This window comes from Eucyclogobius newberryi, unplaced genomic scaffold (genome assembly GCF_026437365.1).
Source record: "Eucyclogobius newberryi isolate DKJ021-1_F unplaced genomic scaffold, fEucNew1.0.hap1 SCAF_12, whole genome shotgun sequence".
NCBI classification, from domain to species: Eukaryota; Metazoa; Chordata; class Actinopteri; order Gobiiformes; family Gobiidae; genus Eucyclogobius; species Eucyclogobius newberryi.
Genome location: NW_027315746.1, coordinates 14630178 through 14647641, shown reverse-complemented (window position 1 = coordinate 14647641; position 17464 = coordinate 14630178). Strand labels below are relative to the sequence as shown.

The 17464-nt window shown below is 37.8% G+C and overlaps 1 protein-coding gene across 1 annotated transcript in view; it reads left to right on the top strand.

Annotated features, from left to right (window-relative positions):
* Window positions 1-941: 941 nt before the first annotated feature.
* rab2a (RAB2A, member RAS oncogene family) overlaps window positions 942-17464 on the top strand; it is a 28535-nt gene continuing 12012 nt past the window's right edge. Inside the window, exons 1-4 of the mRNA XM_072440915.1 lie at window positions 942-1190; window positions 12317-12388; window positions 13513-13580; window positions 16731-16813. Coding sequence (XP_072297016.1) covers window positions 1145-1190; window positions 12317-12388; window positions 13513-13580; window positions 16731-16813 — 269 coding nt within the window. The 5' untranslated portion in view covers window positions 942-1144. The remainder of the gene's footprint in view (window positions 1191-12316; window positions 12389-13512; window positions 13581-16730; window positions 16814-17464) is intronic.

The following is a 17464-nucleotide window of genomic DNA, read 5'->3' as shown; positions in this document are numbered from 1 at the left end:
TCAGAATTTTAAACAATAAAGGTGAGAAGCAGAAAATATGCATTTATGTCATAATATGTCACCAAACTACTGATGGATAAATAACTGCCACCTCACTATTGATGGAAAATTAGACACAAATCAATAATCACTTTTTATACAGCCTTCCGTAACACAGAAAAACAATAATTTCTTCACATACAGTAAAAAAGCAGAAATTACATGAACTTTTTAGGTTTTGACCTTTGGCCACTTGTGAAGAAAATGTGGTTAAAACTCACCTCTCAGTTATGTCTTTAACAGATGTAGGCTCCTCACCCAGTCTGCATATTTGAGTCATCTTTCCTTTGGTTTGCATTTAGGGTGTTTCCTTGGCATTATGTAGGTTGAACTGAGAGGAAACAGCTGTACGGTTAACATCAGCATGTATTTGCTGCCATCATTTGGTCACAGTGAGGCAACAAAATGGCAAATTAATTGTTAACAATTTGAAATTATGTTAATATTCATGAGTTTCAGAATGATGACAATTTGAGACCGTTGACACAGAAATTAATCATTCAAAACAAAATATTGTCTTTTGAATTGGAAAACTCCTAAACATTTTGCATGAAAAAGAAGCTGAAACTCATGAAAAGACTATTTTTTTTAAGCTGCCTCACTTATTCTATCCCCACACACAGTAAACTGAAAAGCAATTTACAAAACTTTTATTCATTTCCCAAAGATCAATTGCGTCAAGGGAACGTGCAGTAAACATTATAACCACCAGAGGCTGCTAAAGTGGGAACAACGTCAGTCTTTGAAGTAGGACTGCTCTTCAATAGCTCTCTGCAGTGAGGAAAATTGGTGAAAAACCCACATGCACCGCATCACACCTGTGTTTACCTGTAAAGCTGAGGATAAAACGGTTTAACTCCCGTGCAAAACCAAGGGACACATCATCCTCATCAACACGCCCGGTCCCGTGGCGTGGCGAGGGCGGACCGTCTGACGTAGAGCCGTGGCTGCTGCTGTAGCTGTTTATTGTTCCCCGCTGAACAGCACCGACAGAGAGAGAAAAACAGGCTAAAACAGGCTGTCTGCTACCCCTTCCCACGCGGTTTTCGGTCTGTAAAACGAAAAGCGTAAAGGCTCGAGACGTCCGACTGCACAAACCGGGGCCATGGCGTACGCGTACCTCTTCAAATACATCATCATCGGAGACACGGGTAAGCGGCACAAGCGCAGCAACCCCGACTGTCACTTAGCATTAGCTGTTAGCAATTAGCCTTAGCGCTTAGCATCGGAGCTAGCTGTCCATTTCCGCAGTGTTGGATAGTCTCAGTGACGTGGTAAAAGACCAGAGACGAAAGGGGTGGGATGACAGCTCACATTTTTAAAACGCTATAAACACATATTCTTGCATTAACACACACTGACAGCGCCGGGAAGTGTAATGTAACAGTTGTACGATCAAATTCAACATGTGTGGCGCTGGAGTGTCGCTTGTGTTTACAGTGGCAAAACATAGTGGGCCTAGTCTGCTCGTCTCCAGGGGTGGGGGTGTTAGCTTCAAGACGGCTAGCAGGCTAAAACGCAAGATGTTAGCTGTTTTGCTTGATATGAACCGGTCACGACACGAATAAACACCTAGATCCGTGTTTTTAGAAGCACAGCAAAGCGGGTTCAAGCGACATTTATGCTGTAGTTGCATTATTGGCATCACAATGTCAGAAAAAAAACCCTAAGGAATCGCGTTAAAAGAAGCTAACAACTAGTCACAGAGCGTACACAATTCGTCTTTTTTCACTGCTAATTTGATATTCTGATGACAGGACTAATAGGCAGACTTTGTGTCAAAAGTGGTCACCTAGTTATTGGGCTTTTAAATGCTATTGTATCTAGCATGCACAGAAGCAGCATGTGTAATCCTTTATTAACTTTATTAATCCTTTTATTATTATGGTGCTATAAACATTAAAGCAAGCAGACTAATGCTGTATAGTTAAAGAAATTATACAACAACAATCATTACGTTTACATTTTTGCTTCATTCAACTGTAACCAAATTCAATACCATGAAATTCCTTTTTTCTTCAAATCTATATTTTCTGGAGCATCTCGATAACAATATCCAGATGATATTTTCCTAATGCATCAGGAATGAGCTAAAATGTGTCTGTAAATGTTTTAGTTGAGCTTCAGGTATTGCTCAAACATGACTCGGCCATAAAATTAACCAATGAAAGGCAGATATTTAACTTAATAGAAGATGAAACTAGATTCTGTCTTTTTGTGGTCATTTTTAATAGTTTTACTTAAGTTACAAATGTTTATATATCATTTTCCATAACTTCAAAACAAATTGTAATAATTGTATATTATTCTACACATCTCCTAGTTCTAAACTATACATACACTACTAGTGTATTGTTTATAGTACGTCTCAGCATGTCACATCACTTCAAAACATATTACCTCATAGTCATTGCCTAATAGCCCAAGAGGTTGTTTTTGTTTATCTCTTACCGTTCCTAGTTGCATAATTTTCCCGTTTTGATTAGTTTATTTGAATTCAAGCATGATATTATTTCTCAATTAAAGTAATTAGCAGTTTTTACCAATAACAAAACGGAATAATAGAAACTCGGCCCTCAGATGATGTAGGTTTATCTGTAGTTGTCTTTAGCCAGTAAAACTCTCTATAGACCTTCAACTCTGGCCTTAATCTCATGGGAAAGATCTCCATTTCCTTTGTGCATTTGCATTTAAATGTAACAAGACCCTCAAATCAATCCCAGTCTCTTTTCTACAGTTAACCAGCAGAAATTGACACTTTTTTTCCTAATGTTTGCTTCATAAAGTTTAATATTTCTGTTTAGTTTTTTTTTTCTGCTCTTGTTACTTCGTTCACAACCGCCTACGATATCTGTGATGTTTTTACAACCACAACATTTGTGGTTGTAAAAAAGCTTTAACACTTCTCACTTACTAAAACCAAATAGAGCTTTTTTTCCGTTCCAGATAATGTATTCAACGCTATATACTAAAAAATAGCATCTTTGATCAGGTATTTCATCCAGTAAAGTTATTTGATGAGCAACAGTTGTGGTTAAGTGTTTCTGTTTGTCATTGGGGCGTGGAATCCTCCTGCTGGGTCTAATATTGGACGGTAGTAACCAAACCTGTCTACTTTTCCAGATATTGGAAGACTGTTTTAGGTCATCCTGAGGTGTAAATTGTTTGTTGCTTCTGAGAAGTTGTAGCAATAAACAATTATTGTAATTTCCCCCCGTCAGACCTTATGGACTTAAGTGAAAAAGTTATTGTTGTGTAAAGGAGCTAAATAGAAGTTATTAGTATATTCTGCTATGTTCGTGCTATAGTAGTGTAGTCACAATGTCAAACTCTATTTTTCGATACTAAGGAATATACTCGATGCCAGTTTCAATGATAATTTAAAAAAAAGGATCTTTTGTAGGTCCAGATTTTAGACATTAGACTTGACATTTTTAGCACAAAATAATAGCTCTTTGTTAAACATTGTGGTTTTATACTAGTTCTGTTAAAGCTCAAGATTATACTAAAACTGTAAAGGAAAGGTCACACAACTGATTTAAAAAAAAAAAAAATGATATTATTATGGGTATCTTGTTTCAATACTAGTTTTAATTTTAGTTTGTTCATTTGACAGGCATTTTGGGGATTTTTTGTCACCGTTATGTGCAAGGTTGGAATCCATCTGCATAAATATCACATACTTTATTAAAGCTGCATGCAAGGACCATGCTTTATCTAACTATTTGATAAAACCCTGTCAGATAATGATCAATTAGTTCTCTGATGAAAAAGAAAATACATTGGTTACTGTGACCTTTTAATTTGTTTACTTCAAAAGCTCTAAAGGGAACCGAAGAAGATGAACTAAAAAACTTTCTTACAAGATCAAAATGTCTACTTTGATTCATCACACTAGTAGTGGTAGTAGTAGTACCATTAAAATGTTCTTTTTCAATGTTTACTAGTGACATGAGAAAGTAATTTTTGGCTAATATTATAATTATAATTCTGGGTAGATGCAGCGACAACAATTACAAGTAAATGTTCTTCTTTGTAACTTTATTTTATTTACTAATGCAATAAAGTAGCATTTATAGTTAGGTAGTTTAATTTTCTGAAACGTTGTTGTACCTTTTGAGTTCTCATGTTTGACATCATTTACTGTGATCGTCGGCCGGTGACAAACAGGGTTTCAGTTGTTGTTACTTTACTCAGCGCTGTGTTATCTCTTTCATTATCTCACACAGGGCTCGGCCAGTACTTTTGACATGTTTCACACAGGTGTGGTATTTGCTCCTTTTGTAAGCAAATAAAAATCTTTTGCAGGTTTACAAATTGTCCCTGTTAGTTCACAGTTCAGCCCTCCTGTACTTCCTGTCTGATTGTCTTTTGTTTGGGTTTGTTGCACAGGGAAACCCAACAGGGAATTCTACCATTTTATTCACTTGATAATAAAGTAAGCCCCAACAGACATCTTGCATTAGTAAAGTCACGGCCTGCACCAAATAAAAAAAATACTATTGAACAAGTACATTCTCTTCCTTGATTAAACCTGTGATGAATCCAAACTCAACAGTTCATCCAACTACAGCCATGAAAGGTCCAAAAACAATGTGCCCTTTTGGCCATTGCTGAAGGAGGACTACAATATTTGTTTTAACTTTATTATTTAACATGCTTCGTTGTTCTGAACTAATTTAATACATTTCGAATATCACAAGGCTTGTTTTATTTTTGTGTAATTATGATGCAGTGGACAATCCTTTGATGCGCAATTAGTAATGACAGATTTACTGATAAACCATCAGTCAAATTGATTCTGAGCCTTTTATTTATTTATATATATTATATTGAACAACCCACATAATGTTGTTATGTGTAATTCAATCTTGGTCAGCACAGCCTCTGATTTTACTGCTGGGACTAGATGGACTATGAAAAGAGCATTTGAGACTTCTGACTAAAAAGTCTGTTTTGTGTAAAAATGCTGTAGACTTTGAGCGGCCTATGTTTTAGGTTTGGCTTTGTTACGGTAGGAAAACCATGTGATGATAAAGTTGTTAAGAATGTGAACATGTAGCTTTAGCTGCTGATGTGGTGTGCTTGGCCAGTCACATGATCACATTTACCAAAACAAAAACGGCTGACTGCATCCAAAACTGGAGTTAAAGATTGAAAGCTACTTTTAACCAATTGTGCAAACTGTTGCAGAAATGTCCTTTTAAAAATATGAAAATAATGTCAACAAACTAGCTTGTTATAAACATTCTTTATCTGGTAATGTGTCAAATTGTTTGAAATAAGTTTGTTTTTCGCAATGGTGAATAAAATTACTACTAGTTACTATTAGGTGTGGACGATATCGACCAAAATAAATATCTTGTATCTGGAGTATCCCAATAACAATGTCAATCTAACAGAATTTAGTTAAAACATGATACAATCATCATAAAGAAAAAACAAAACCATTTTCATTTAATTTTCCCTCGACAGCTTTTGCACAAAGTACTCTATGAACCAACAAATGTTTTACTTCTGAGTGTGACAAATGTAGAGCTTGACAAAAGTGTATTTTCCAGGAGTTCATGTCCAGGCTGAGGTTTGTGCTTCAGAGTTCTGCTGACACAGCACAGATTCAAGTTTCTCTACATTCTTACAATGTAAAACAACACTAGAATACAGTATTTACAAACTAATGGCAAGATGTAGGCATATCAAGAGTATAATCAATAGACTAAACATGATCATGCTTACTTAATGTTGCTTCTAAAACGGGTCATTTTCAATTATATCTTATCACAATAATTGTAACACTAAAGTAGTAAATTGCAACATGTGTATTTTAATTTGACAGAAAATGACAGTAGTGCTTACCAAATTGCTTAAAATTATACATTAAAATGAACGAAAATAACTGGAAGAAAGTCACGTTATAACAAACTTATTATGAACTACTTCAGACAAATAGTTTAAGGTATTTGTTGGTCTTCTACAGTTTCTGCTTTCAAACTAAATGGCTAAAATGTGACTAAGGCCCTTATTTTTCCAATTAATCAATTTGTGACCATTTCAGTCTGAGGCTTATCCTGAACTGGCCTCACATAAATTATTCAACTAGGGGCATTCTTCTTTTGCTTTTAGCCTAATGAATAACAGAGACATTTTAAATAGTAAAATAAATCATTGATATTTGAATAAATTATTCTATTTACCTGCCTATAGTCCTATTTAATTCAATTTATTTTGTAAAATGGTAGTATCTTTGCAGTGCTCATGAAAATCCTGGATGGGGATTACACCACTTCAATTTGACGATTATTTAGTTTAGTGTGACTTTGTTTAATTTAATGTTATACACCTGGGCAATTAATCACATTTTAATTGAGATGTAGTTCTTGATGGGGGTTTTATGGCAATGGCATAAAACCTTTTCTGATTCTGATTTTAATTGAAGGATCCACAGCCAATCCTCTGTCCGTAAAAGCTATTTTGTTGAGTTTGGGTTAAATGGCACTTATACAAAACAACGTTGCATTACCACCCAGCCAGATGTGATCCGGGGTCCAGAGTCCAGGATTCGGGCTCAAACGGCCCATAATGCCTTAGTTACAAAGGATCTGTTGCCTCGGTGACGGCTGCAGATCAATTAAGCAGCAGCTGTCCCTTAAAATGAGAACAAAACCGGGCTTTCTCATATTACACCTCTTTGTGTATATTCTGCTTTAGGCCAAGGTGGTGTTCAGCTCACACAACAACACTGCAGGAGCTGTATGTGTTGAGACGAGGGGCAATTTAACTCGACTTGAGTGTAGACAAGAGGCTTACTTCAAATGGCCTTCATCCCCCCCGCAGCTTTCACTTGCTTTGCTTGTTTGTTAGCATCCAAATTAGCCTAATCTTTGAGTTTGCCTTGGTTTAAATGCCTAACATATGGATTTGCCAAAAGATAACATTTGGTGATTACAGTATTGATAATGTGAGCGGCTGTATCGATACATCAGAGAGTTTGGGGGATATTTTACTACAATTCAAAGGCCGTCACCTGGACAATGTTTTTAATATTAATGCATTTCAACATCCAATCTGATCAGACTGAACACCTAGTCACCGTGTTGTTGTGCTCCAGTATTGATGGTTCATACTTGGCGTAACCCAGTTTACCACTGTCTTTCTTCAGTGTCGATGGTTCATGCCTTTTGTAACTCTATCTTGTCGATGGTACCGACTGAGCGTGAAGCCGGTCCGGTGTGGGTAATGTGCCACTGTTAGCGTCACATTCGTGTAGTTGAAGGTGTTGCGTTAGCATACGTACACCTATTCACCGTGTTAGTTCTCTAATTATTTAAATTGCATTTCAAGATGTTGGTCTTGGATTTTTATCAAATACATTTCCTCCAACAATTTATAATCCAGGAAGTACGGTACTAAATTCTTAAATGTACTAACAATACAAAGATTAACCACAGTGAAGTTAAACACTATTGTCAGAGGAGTTTTAGTCCTATTTACCCAAGAACTAGAAAATCAAGTCCATAGTGTGAGATATTAGGCCTAGTCCCTGGTGGAGGTCTGCATTTTCCTGTTGCTGAATACCACTTTTACATCCTTTTAATCTTACTTCTTCTGAAATAATAACCTTCAAACTCAACCACCTCCAGTCGTGTTGTTGTCATGGTGAACAGCATACTTCATAAAACCACGTCAAATAACCCTCATTTTCATATTTACTCCAGTGAGTGCTGCCGTCTTGACATGTCAATATGTCCTGCTCCCCAAAGGCAACTTCAAAGGAGGTTATTAGTGCTCTTACACTTCGTCCACTGAATCACAAGTCGTAGTAGGTAACAACTAGCCTTACTACAACTGGTTTCATCTGAGCTGGCTCTAACATTTCCTAGAATGCATTTCATTTGGGCCTTTCACAATAACTGGTTTTGACGTGCATTATCTTGCTTCAGAAAGAGAAATTATAATACTGCAACTTCATGCCACTCATCGGTTCCTGCCAGTCTCTTGAAGAAAATGCTAATAAACAATTCTCCAGCTTCCCTCCGCCGTCCAGACATGCATGTGTTGGGCAAAACTCTAAATTGCCCCTAGTGAATGAATGTGTGAGTGAATGTTCCTCCGTGTGTCTGTCTCTGTGTTAACCCTGCGACGAGCTGGCTCCTGTCCATGGAGTACCCCGCCTAAGGCCCAAAGTCACTGGGTTAGACTCCAGTCACCCGCGACCTCTAACGGGAACAAGCGATAGAAAATGAATGAATGAATTGGCATACAGATCAAGCATAACAGACTCGAAGTAATCTAACAACGGAAACACGGCTTGAGTCTGAAACTTTCCCTGTGCATGATAATATAATGCTGCACTAAACATGAACTAAGCTTTTTGTGCTTACTTTAATGAAGGTCTTTGCCAGTTAAAATCTGTGTAAACTTGCGCAGAAGTCTCTCACCAGCCACAATTTAATGTATTCTTGACATTCTTGATATGTTCTGTACGTGGGCATGAGACAATTAAATGGAAGAACTTCTTGTATGTTATTGTATTGTGTTTTATCTGCTTTTATATGGACCTGGTGATTTGAATGGGCTCTGTGCACAAATGTTCCCGGCTAGCTCAGTGTTGGTGTCACTACTTCCTGTCCAATTCGATCTCTGTGGGGGTTTTTCCGAGTCACACTAACGTCATTAAATACTTAAAGATCACATAGATGGTGGCCAGTGGTGAGCTGCGAGTGAATGTCAAACCAACATGGCAACATGTTAAAGACTTTACAAATGAGGCAAATACTTCACCGGCGGTCACTTAACGGAGTTTATGGAGGTGTTTGGGTCCATACTAACGCTAATGCTAATTTAGAGGCATAATAAATATAAAAAGAATATAACAAACTTAAAGGTGGGATGGACGATTTTTTTTCAGCAATTGTGGATAAATCATTTGTCCTGCCACGTATCATTCATAAAACGCACCTATCGCTCACCTGCAGCCGTGTGCGGTTCGTCCCCACGTTTCCGCGTGCCTAAGCGCATGGATCTATCATAATATAGTTCCCTCAGTGTATGGGGCAAAATGAAGACGGAGAAAGACAGTTCGAGCTGACGCAGAAGTGGACAGAAATCTACGGGAGACGAGAGATGTGATGTGATCCGTTGCGACGCACGTGTGTGTTGTATCAGTTCGCATGGGGGAGTGCGCATGCGCACTTCCGCCTGCGTTCTCAAATCGCCGAAAAATTGTCCATTGTGCCTTTTAAGTAAGCTATAAATAAAAACAAGCAGGTTTACTTTACATTTGTTGTATTTTATGTATTGATAAAAGTTGGCATTAACTGTGGAAAAACTGTTAGCTAGCCAACAAAGCCCATCGAATAACCCTTAAAGCAGTTTGCCTGAGATCCAGAATACACTCTTCAATTATCTACAAAATGTGCGGTCACCCTGCCCTATGGCATGCGTCTAGCCAAACTCAAACTGTACTGTGCAGTCAGATGTGTTTAATTCCGTGGTACATGTGAAACGAGCAAGTTCATTGCTCACTACTTTTATGGAACTAAATTAAAGTTCTGTCACCTTTTTTAATAGTGTTTGTGCTTCTCTCATTGTTTCTGCAAAAAATCTGTGAGGTTTTTCATTCCCTGTGATATTTCAGCCTTTCTGTTTTGCTTTTAAGCAGCCATTTTGATACGCGTGATGATATTTGACCATGCTTGTCCCTGATTGGCTAATCCACCTGTCAATCATCTGAACTCGCTTGTGTCACCAGACTGATATCGATCTGTATGTCATTCTGGATTTCCAGGCAACTGGGATAGGCTCCAGTCACCCGCGACCCCGAAAGGGAACAAGCAGTAGAAAATGGATGGATGGATGGAAAGCGGTATCCTAGTAAACCACAACAAAAAACACTTACGTATTCAACCCCATTCAGCTCAAAGTTTATCATACATCATTCCTTAGTGCACCACTACACACAATACATTTTGAGCCTATAAAATATTGCTACAGCCTTCCTTTATTGTGACAGGCCTTATTACCACGATGAAGATTTTGTCGTAATGTAAAGCAATAGTAACCTGCATGATTCCATGAAAATAGAAAGTCGAGACCATACTTTTGAACATTCTCCATGGAGATAGACAAGTTAAATGCCATACAGCAGGAGGAAGCTCCTCCGGGCCAAGTATGAGTCAGGTTTGTGGAGATGCAGCCCACTCGCAGTAAGGAGGTGTCATGGAATTAGACATACACCGATGCTATTCCGTAACACATCGAGAACACAATTCAACCTAGAATATGAAACGACACAGAAACATCAGACATTTGTGTGGCATGCATGGGAGAAAACGCGGGGACTGTGTCAGCCAGGCCGTTGTAAGGAGCCTGGCTGACCCTCCTGCGTCTCACCCCCGCGTCTCACCTCGTTTTTTCCCATGCTGGTTGGTTTTATTAGATATTCTGGAATAGGCGGGTCACATTTCTCATTGGTCAGCCTCACATCAAGGCACTTGGTATTTTTCTGTAGAGATAAAGCCTGCAAGGGGGGTGCAACTCCCCCCCCCCAACATTCTTTGGCCCATCTTTATGATACCTTCACAAACAAATGCAGTTTGTCACACACCCGTTCTTCTCTTAGACTAATGATGCAGATAAAATATCACTATTATGCAGATAAAATACATCACAGAAATATACTCATATATTCACATTTTATCACAAGAGGTCAATACAATATATGTCGCATTCTTTTTTTGTAATAATATTTTCTTTGATTAGATTAGATGAGCAGCAAAATATTAGCACAGTAGCAGTATTTATTTTGTTCACACAACTCTCTCTATTTCACATATTTTTATGAATACAATTTTGTTTGTCTTTGAATATAATTCGGCCTAAAACTGAAAAGTCTAAGTGACATTTTGTCATTTGAGTGTAACTGCAGTGAGGAGGTTAGAGCGGATCTTATCAGTGAAAATGTGTTTTTGTGATCACTGATAGAGGTTGTAAATCCTTATATCCAGATCTGTATCTCAGCCTTCATCCCTCATCATCATCACCACATCCCTGCCTAGCAACGCCTCAGCCTAGTGACCGTAACCCCTGGTAACTACAGAGGAGGAAGTGCATGTCCCTCTCCATCACCTCTCACACAGGCTGTCCTTATGACCACTTCATTACTATGCTTTTCTCCTCACACTCTTTTGAGCTGACGACACCAAGGAGATTTTGTCATGCACGCAACACATTTCCATTTTCATGAGCCGTAAAACACTAACAACTTCAAAGCAACTGCAATAGAGAAGGGCTTTAGTAAACTAGTTGATCATGTGTTATAAGTAACTGTAAGATTGTATTAAATGGCTTCTAACATTGTTACCAGTTATTATTGTTTTGTTTCGTAGCCTGAATAGTGACTAAATCAAAGGTCATCAATCACGTTAAATAGTCAAGTATTTTTTTTTCCTTCTCTGTTCTGATTTGCACAAAAGCAGAAGCGGGTCTGTTTACTGTGGCGGTACAGTGTGGGAGCGTAGATGTGCGATTGTAGTTATGCCACACTAGTCACACCACATGTTGCCTGTACACTTTAACAGCCGGTTATCTCTACGCATTCAAGATGGTGGCTATTTTTAGACTGTAGCTGCTTATTTTTCAATTAGTTGTGCATGTATTACCTCATTTGTGATCACTGTATCAGAACAATATTAATTTGTGTTTCTAATTAAATCATTTCATGTTACGTCACAGTTTGATTATCATATCTTTGAGGGTTTTTTCTTCTGTACTCCCACACACTTCTGTGGTTGTATTGCTCGGAACCAAGTGACCAGTACATATTCCGTCATGAATAAAAACTTGGTTGCAAAGAAATCCTTTCCTCTTTTGGGTAATAATTTACATGATTTAACTTGTTGTTACACTACTTTAAAAAAAAAAAGGGCTAAACTGGGACTTAATTTGGAACTACACAAGGACGAAAACGGCACTAGAAAAGGACCAAACCAAGTCTACATCACAACTAAACCTGCCAAACCAGAACCGAACTAAGACATGCAGCTTTAATCTACAAAACGTTAATCCTGAGAGTACAATAAATGTCTGTTTATAGTGTGAATGGCCTCAAAACTCCCATAAACCTGATCTAAAGCTTATTTTGATTGGGTTAAGTACAAACAAAACTAAATAATATATAGTCACAACCTAAATGGTCATCTTATCGTTACAACTGTGTTATTTTGATGACGAATACTAGGGCATGCTTCTAAATATTTGTCTTCGATTTGTTTTTCAGGTGTGGGTAAATCATGTCTATTACTACAGTTCACAGACAAGAGGTTTCAGCCTGTTCACGACCTGACCATCGGTAAGTCCACTCTAACGCTGCATTGTATAATTACAGACTGCTCATTTCTAATCTCCAAGGCTGTAATTACGGTGAACTGGCTAAAATGTCCCTGAGTGCTGCAGGTATGTGGTGCTTATATCAGCCATACTTCATTACGTTAGATGTGTGGGCCCCATATTGTGTAGGAGTATAAGACCACAATGTCGAGTGATGTGTGAGCGGTGTTTTTAAAGGAACGTTACGGTTTTTTAAAAAGAAACTACAATCACAACTGAACAATAGGCCATAGACATTACATTTGGGAGTACTACTACTATAAAAAAAAAAAAAAACTGTTTAAATACTTTCTGCTTAAAATATGAAGTCACAAACAAATGCACAGTGTGTTTAAGCAATTTAGTATGTTTATTTAGGTCAAATCTGCAAATGGCACAATTTACAACAGATATTCACAGCGACCGTGTACAAACAGAGAGCCTGCCTGGTTCAAAGCGTCTGATCAAAAGCAGATGAATGCACAAAGGTCAGGTGAATGAGCGCCGCCCTCATTGAAATCTTCCCTCTGAACTCGCTGACATGCAAGTGAAAGCTACAGAGGTCTGCAGTAGGAATATTGAAAGCTTGGCTGGAGGGGCTGGAGTTTGGGTGTCAGATCAGAGAGTCCTTCAGCATAAAAACTAGCAACCAAATTATAATAGTGTTTTTTATAAGATATCTGTTATTCTGGTATTATTCACTTCTTTGCCTTCTTTGTGTTGCAACACTGGCTTATCATCTTTTGTCTTAAATTTGTTACCCATGTGAGGCTCAGTCTGACGTCTAACTGGATAATTAGCTTGATAACCAAAACACTAAAGGACAACATCAACAACCTGGTCATCATTTACATTTTTTTGTTACTGAGATTAAATAGACATTACAACCATTATAAGTAAAAGCTATATTTAATTAGAAGATGTTTCCGAGGACACAGATGAGCTATGTTTATGAAATTTGAAATACAAATTCTATATATCCTCCCTTTTTACTATAATTCATTGAAATATAATCTTGAATATTTACTAATTTAGTTCAGTTGTTATTCTAATTCTTCTTTTATGTGTGGCTAATGTTAAGCTTGTTTGTGTTTATGTCTTTTGTAGGAGTGGAGTTCGGAGCGAGGATGATCACTATAGATGGCAAACAGATCAAACTTCAGATCTGGGACACGGTAAACAATCCACTTATTTATTATGTAGTAAATAGGGGTGCAAGATTAATCAGTCAAAAGAAAAATCTAATTTCATTAGATTCAAATGACAAATGTGTGATGTCCGTTGCAGTCGCATAAATCTACTGTCTCTAATGGGTCTTTTTATATATATTTATAAAATTGGCTAACCCTGTAGTTCAGACGGTTACAATATTACTATAAAAAGCATGTGTGCATACATTAGTTGAGCACATATTATGTTTTTGTCAGTAGCATAGTTATTATCATCTGTGACACCTGTGGACCATTATGTTGTGTATCTAAAACGCCTACTTCTTCACTGCAAGTCACTGTAAACATGACATCATCACAACAAATCGCCACACACCCGGACCATGCAGCCAGAACGCGCTTTTTCCCTTTTTCTTTAATCCAAAATGGCTATGCAGCGCTGTTGAACCCTACGTGTATCACCGTTTAAGAAAAATGTGAAAAAAGAGTCAGTATAGAGCAGTGGGCGTGTATAGGGGATAGGGGTAAACAGGTATTCTCGGAGCAATGGCGTCTTGAATCCAGGAGAACAAAGATGACTCAAACATGCATGAATCACTCTGAATACATCTTTGAGTGTGTAAATGAGAGGAGAAAACAATTATTACATTAAGTTCTTTAAGGAAATTTTTCACCCACCTAGACATGGGGAAAAACATGCAAACTCTGCGACCCTCTTGCTGTGAGGCGAGAGTGCTAGCCACTCTGCCACCGTGCCGTTAAATTGTTCATTTAATTCTGACTAAAGACGTGTGATGGGTGAAAAGGGGAAAATGCGACCTAATAACGTTTGCTTGATTATAGCGTAGTGTTCCATCACCTGTTTTAGTTTATTTTATTTTATATTCACATTAGTAAACTGACCATCCAGTTATAACACGCATTATATCAACAAATGTTCCTTTCTTGCACATTGTAACTCCCAATAGTATCTATCGTACTTGTTTGACCAGTCTGGTTCACTGAGACTGCACTTACTAGAAAGGCCAGCAGGTGGAGTCATTGCTCTATTATTCACAGCCCAAACTCTGTAGTAGCCGCGTGTACCTCTTCTGCTGCTGTGGGGGATCTGCAGCAGCTGAGCGGTAGAGAGTGACCTTCCTTTGGTTTTCCTCATGTCAAGTGGCCCTCTCAATCATTACACTGTGAAAAGAGGCTCTGTGGGGAGCTGCAGCTTTGAATGGACAGGGATACCAGTTGGAGTTGGAGTGTAGGGCTTTTCTCCGCACCAGAGTTTTAATATAGCGATGGACGATATACAGTTTACATCAAGATAATGTTTTGAAGATGAGGACAATTAGAAGAATATACTGTATTAACCGTTAAAACATAAACGTGATTAGAAGTTGGCAATATTTGTTAAAAATATGCAAGATTTGAATATAGAGTATATGGTTTATAGTAAAAATGCTAAAGTGTCAAATAAAGTCATACGGTGATGTTTCTGCACTTTTGTGGTTCATTTTTACAGACGTTTCACATTTCGCTGATAATTAAACCTCAACTAATATTATTTAAAGACATGCTTGACTGAATATTGTTATCGGGATACTCCAAAAAACATCAAGATATACATTTTTGCCAACGCCGCTCATCCCTATGTGTGATTGTGTATTTACTGACATGTTTTAGCACATTTCTGACAAGTTACAAAAAGTATCAGCCAATTATAGTTAACGGAATAATGAAAATAAAACGCACAGACATTCATTTATGTGTGTGTGTGTGTGTGTGCGGAGGGAGAAATGTAGGCCAGATGGCAGACAGACACAGCCTTGCCTCTAGTTCACCCTTATCTATCATTTATTCACTAATAGCATTACTGGACGACTACCACTACCTGTCTGTTAGCATTCCCTCTAGCCAGCTCTATTGGCACACGCTACATTGGCCTGCTGTAAAGGATTCGTATTTTATTCTTTCTTTTTGTCTATAGCTGTAGGATGAGGTCAGAATAGTGCAGCTGCTGTAACACACAAGCTACTGTTTTGTTTTAGCTCGCAAACACTGAAAACATTGTTACTATAAAATGGTCAGTGATGGAGGCATAGAGCTGAGGTTGAATGGCCATTGTAAAGAAAATTACATAATGAGCGCTTACTGAATGAAATATTTGATAGTTTTAAATGAAAAATTGAATTAATGAGATGGGATGTCATGGGATATGTTAAGTAGAGGGCAGTGTTGGGAAAACTTACTGACACAGAAAGTAATTGTTCATCAAGTGAGATCTCTGAGCATAATGGTGTCATAAAACCTATAAAATTGTTATTTGAAAATGGGTATTGTGTCCTAACTGCTCAATAAATGTATAAATTCAAAGTAGGGGTGTGTGATATTGACAAAAATGAATACGATCGGAATAAAAACTGAAACTCCAACAGAAAATCATGTCTTTAAACTTATTAATTGAGGTTTATTGTCAGATTATTGTGAAATTTTCGTAAAATCCGCTCTTTTTCTAGCAGTTTTTAGTTGGAAAAACTTTAAACTATATATTCGATATTAAAATCTTCAAAACAACATTCACAATATTTTCTAAACGTCTGTGTTGTCCACCTCTATTTCAAAATGATGCCTGTTTTTTTTTTAATTGAAGGTCAAAATTAATCTTGTGCACAATATTGTGTTCCAACTGAGGGGAGGGGGGGGGAACCACAATAAAACTGACTTACGCAAGAGCGGGAGGGACAGTGATGTAGAGATAATATGGTACAAGGTGACCTGATCTACATATTACAGGTTTAATCCACATAAAGCATAGTGTGACCTTCATACTCGTTCATGTAATGTGAGTTTTGGAAAACGAGCTTCACACTCACGGAAAGAAAGGGGCTGAGATAGATAAATGGAGAAGAAAAAAAACTCCATTGTATCCAATTACAGGCCCTCCTCTGTCCCATCCTCCAGCTGAGGCTCAGGGAAACACAGAAGCGGATTCTGTGAGTGGATCAGGATTCAGCAACAAAACCGTAGTCAAGGGCGTTTTGTTGGACTTACAGGGCAATATCTGGGTTCCATGTGATGTAGAATTGAACTAATCACTGACCACTTATCAGTATTTGATATATTTGATGTATGTTTAAGTTGTTTGTGTGTGTATGTTTTTGTCCTCAGGCTGGTCAGGAGTCATTCCGGTCCATCACCCGGTCTTACTACAGAGGAGCTGCTGGGGCACTGCTAGTTTATGACATCACAAGGTAACGGCCTCTTTCTGCCACCATGAGGGATATGGGAAAACAATGCTGCGTGGCCGGAAAAGCTCTCCAAGGCAATTTAGCATCTATACCCTCATTAGCTTTAGCATTAGAGAGCCAGGCTTTCCCTGTTTACAAACTATAGGGTAGCAGCAAATGTTGACCGAGCGCCAGAAATTATTTATTGCCGAGGGTAAATGCCTCCCTGTGTAATTGTGGTTATGGAAAATGGGCACGTAGTCTTTTTTTGGTTGGAAAATGTATACGGTTTCCTCCTTGATTTTGCAGCCATCTGCAATCTCTTCATACATACATTTTATGAGATAAAACAAGTATTTTGTGGATATTTTCAATTGATAGTAGTGTTGTCAGGAAGATTTGATTCCAATTTCACACTATAACCATTCTGGAAAGGTAGTTTGTCTTATATAGGTGTGATTTTTATCGATACTTGTTCAAATGAGTGTCTAGTTTTAACACTAGTTTTAGGGCATCTTTTTTTTGTTGGTCAACACTAACGTCTACTCAAAGATACTTTTTGTTAGTCTTGCTCTTTTAGATGCATACATTTCAAGTAAAGACCCCATCGTTGTCCTAACTTAGGTTAATTTCGTTTTATATCACTAGAAACTGGTTTGGTTTGGTCTTTCTTTT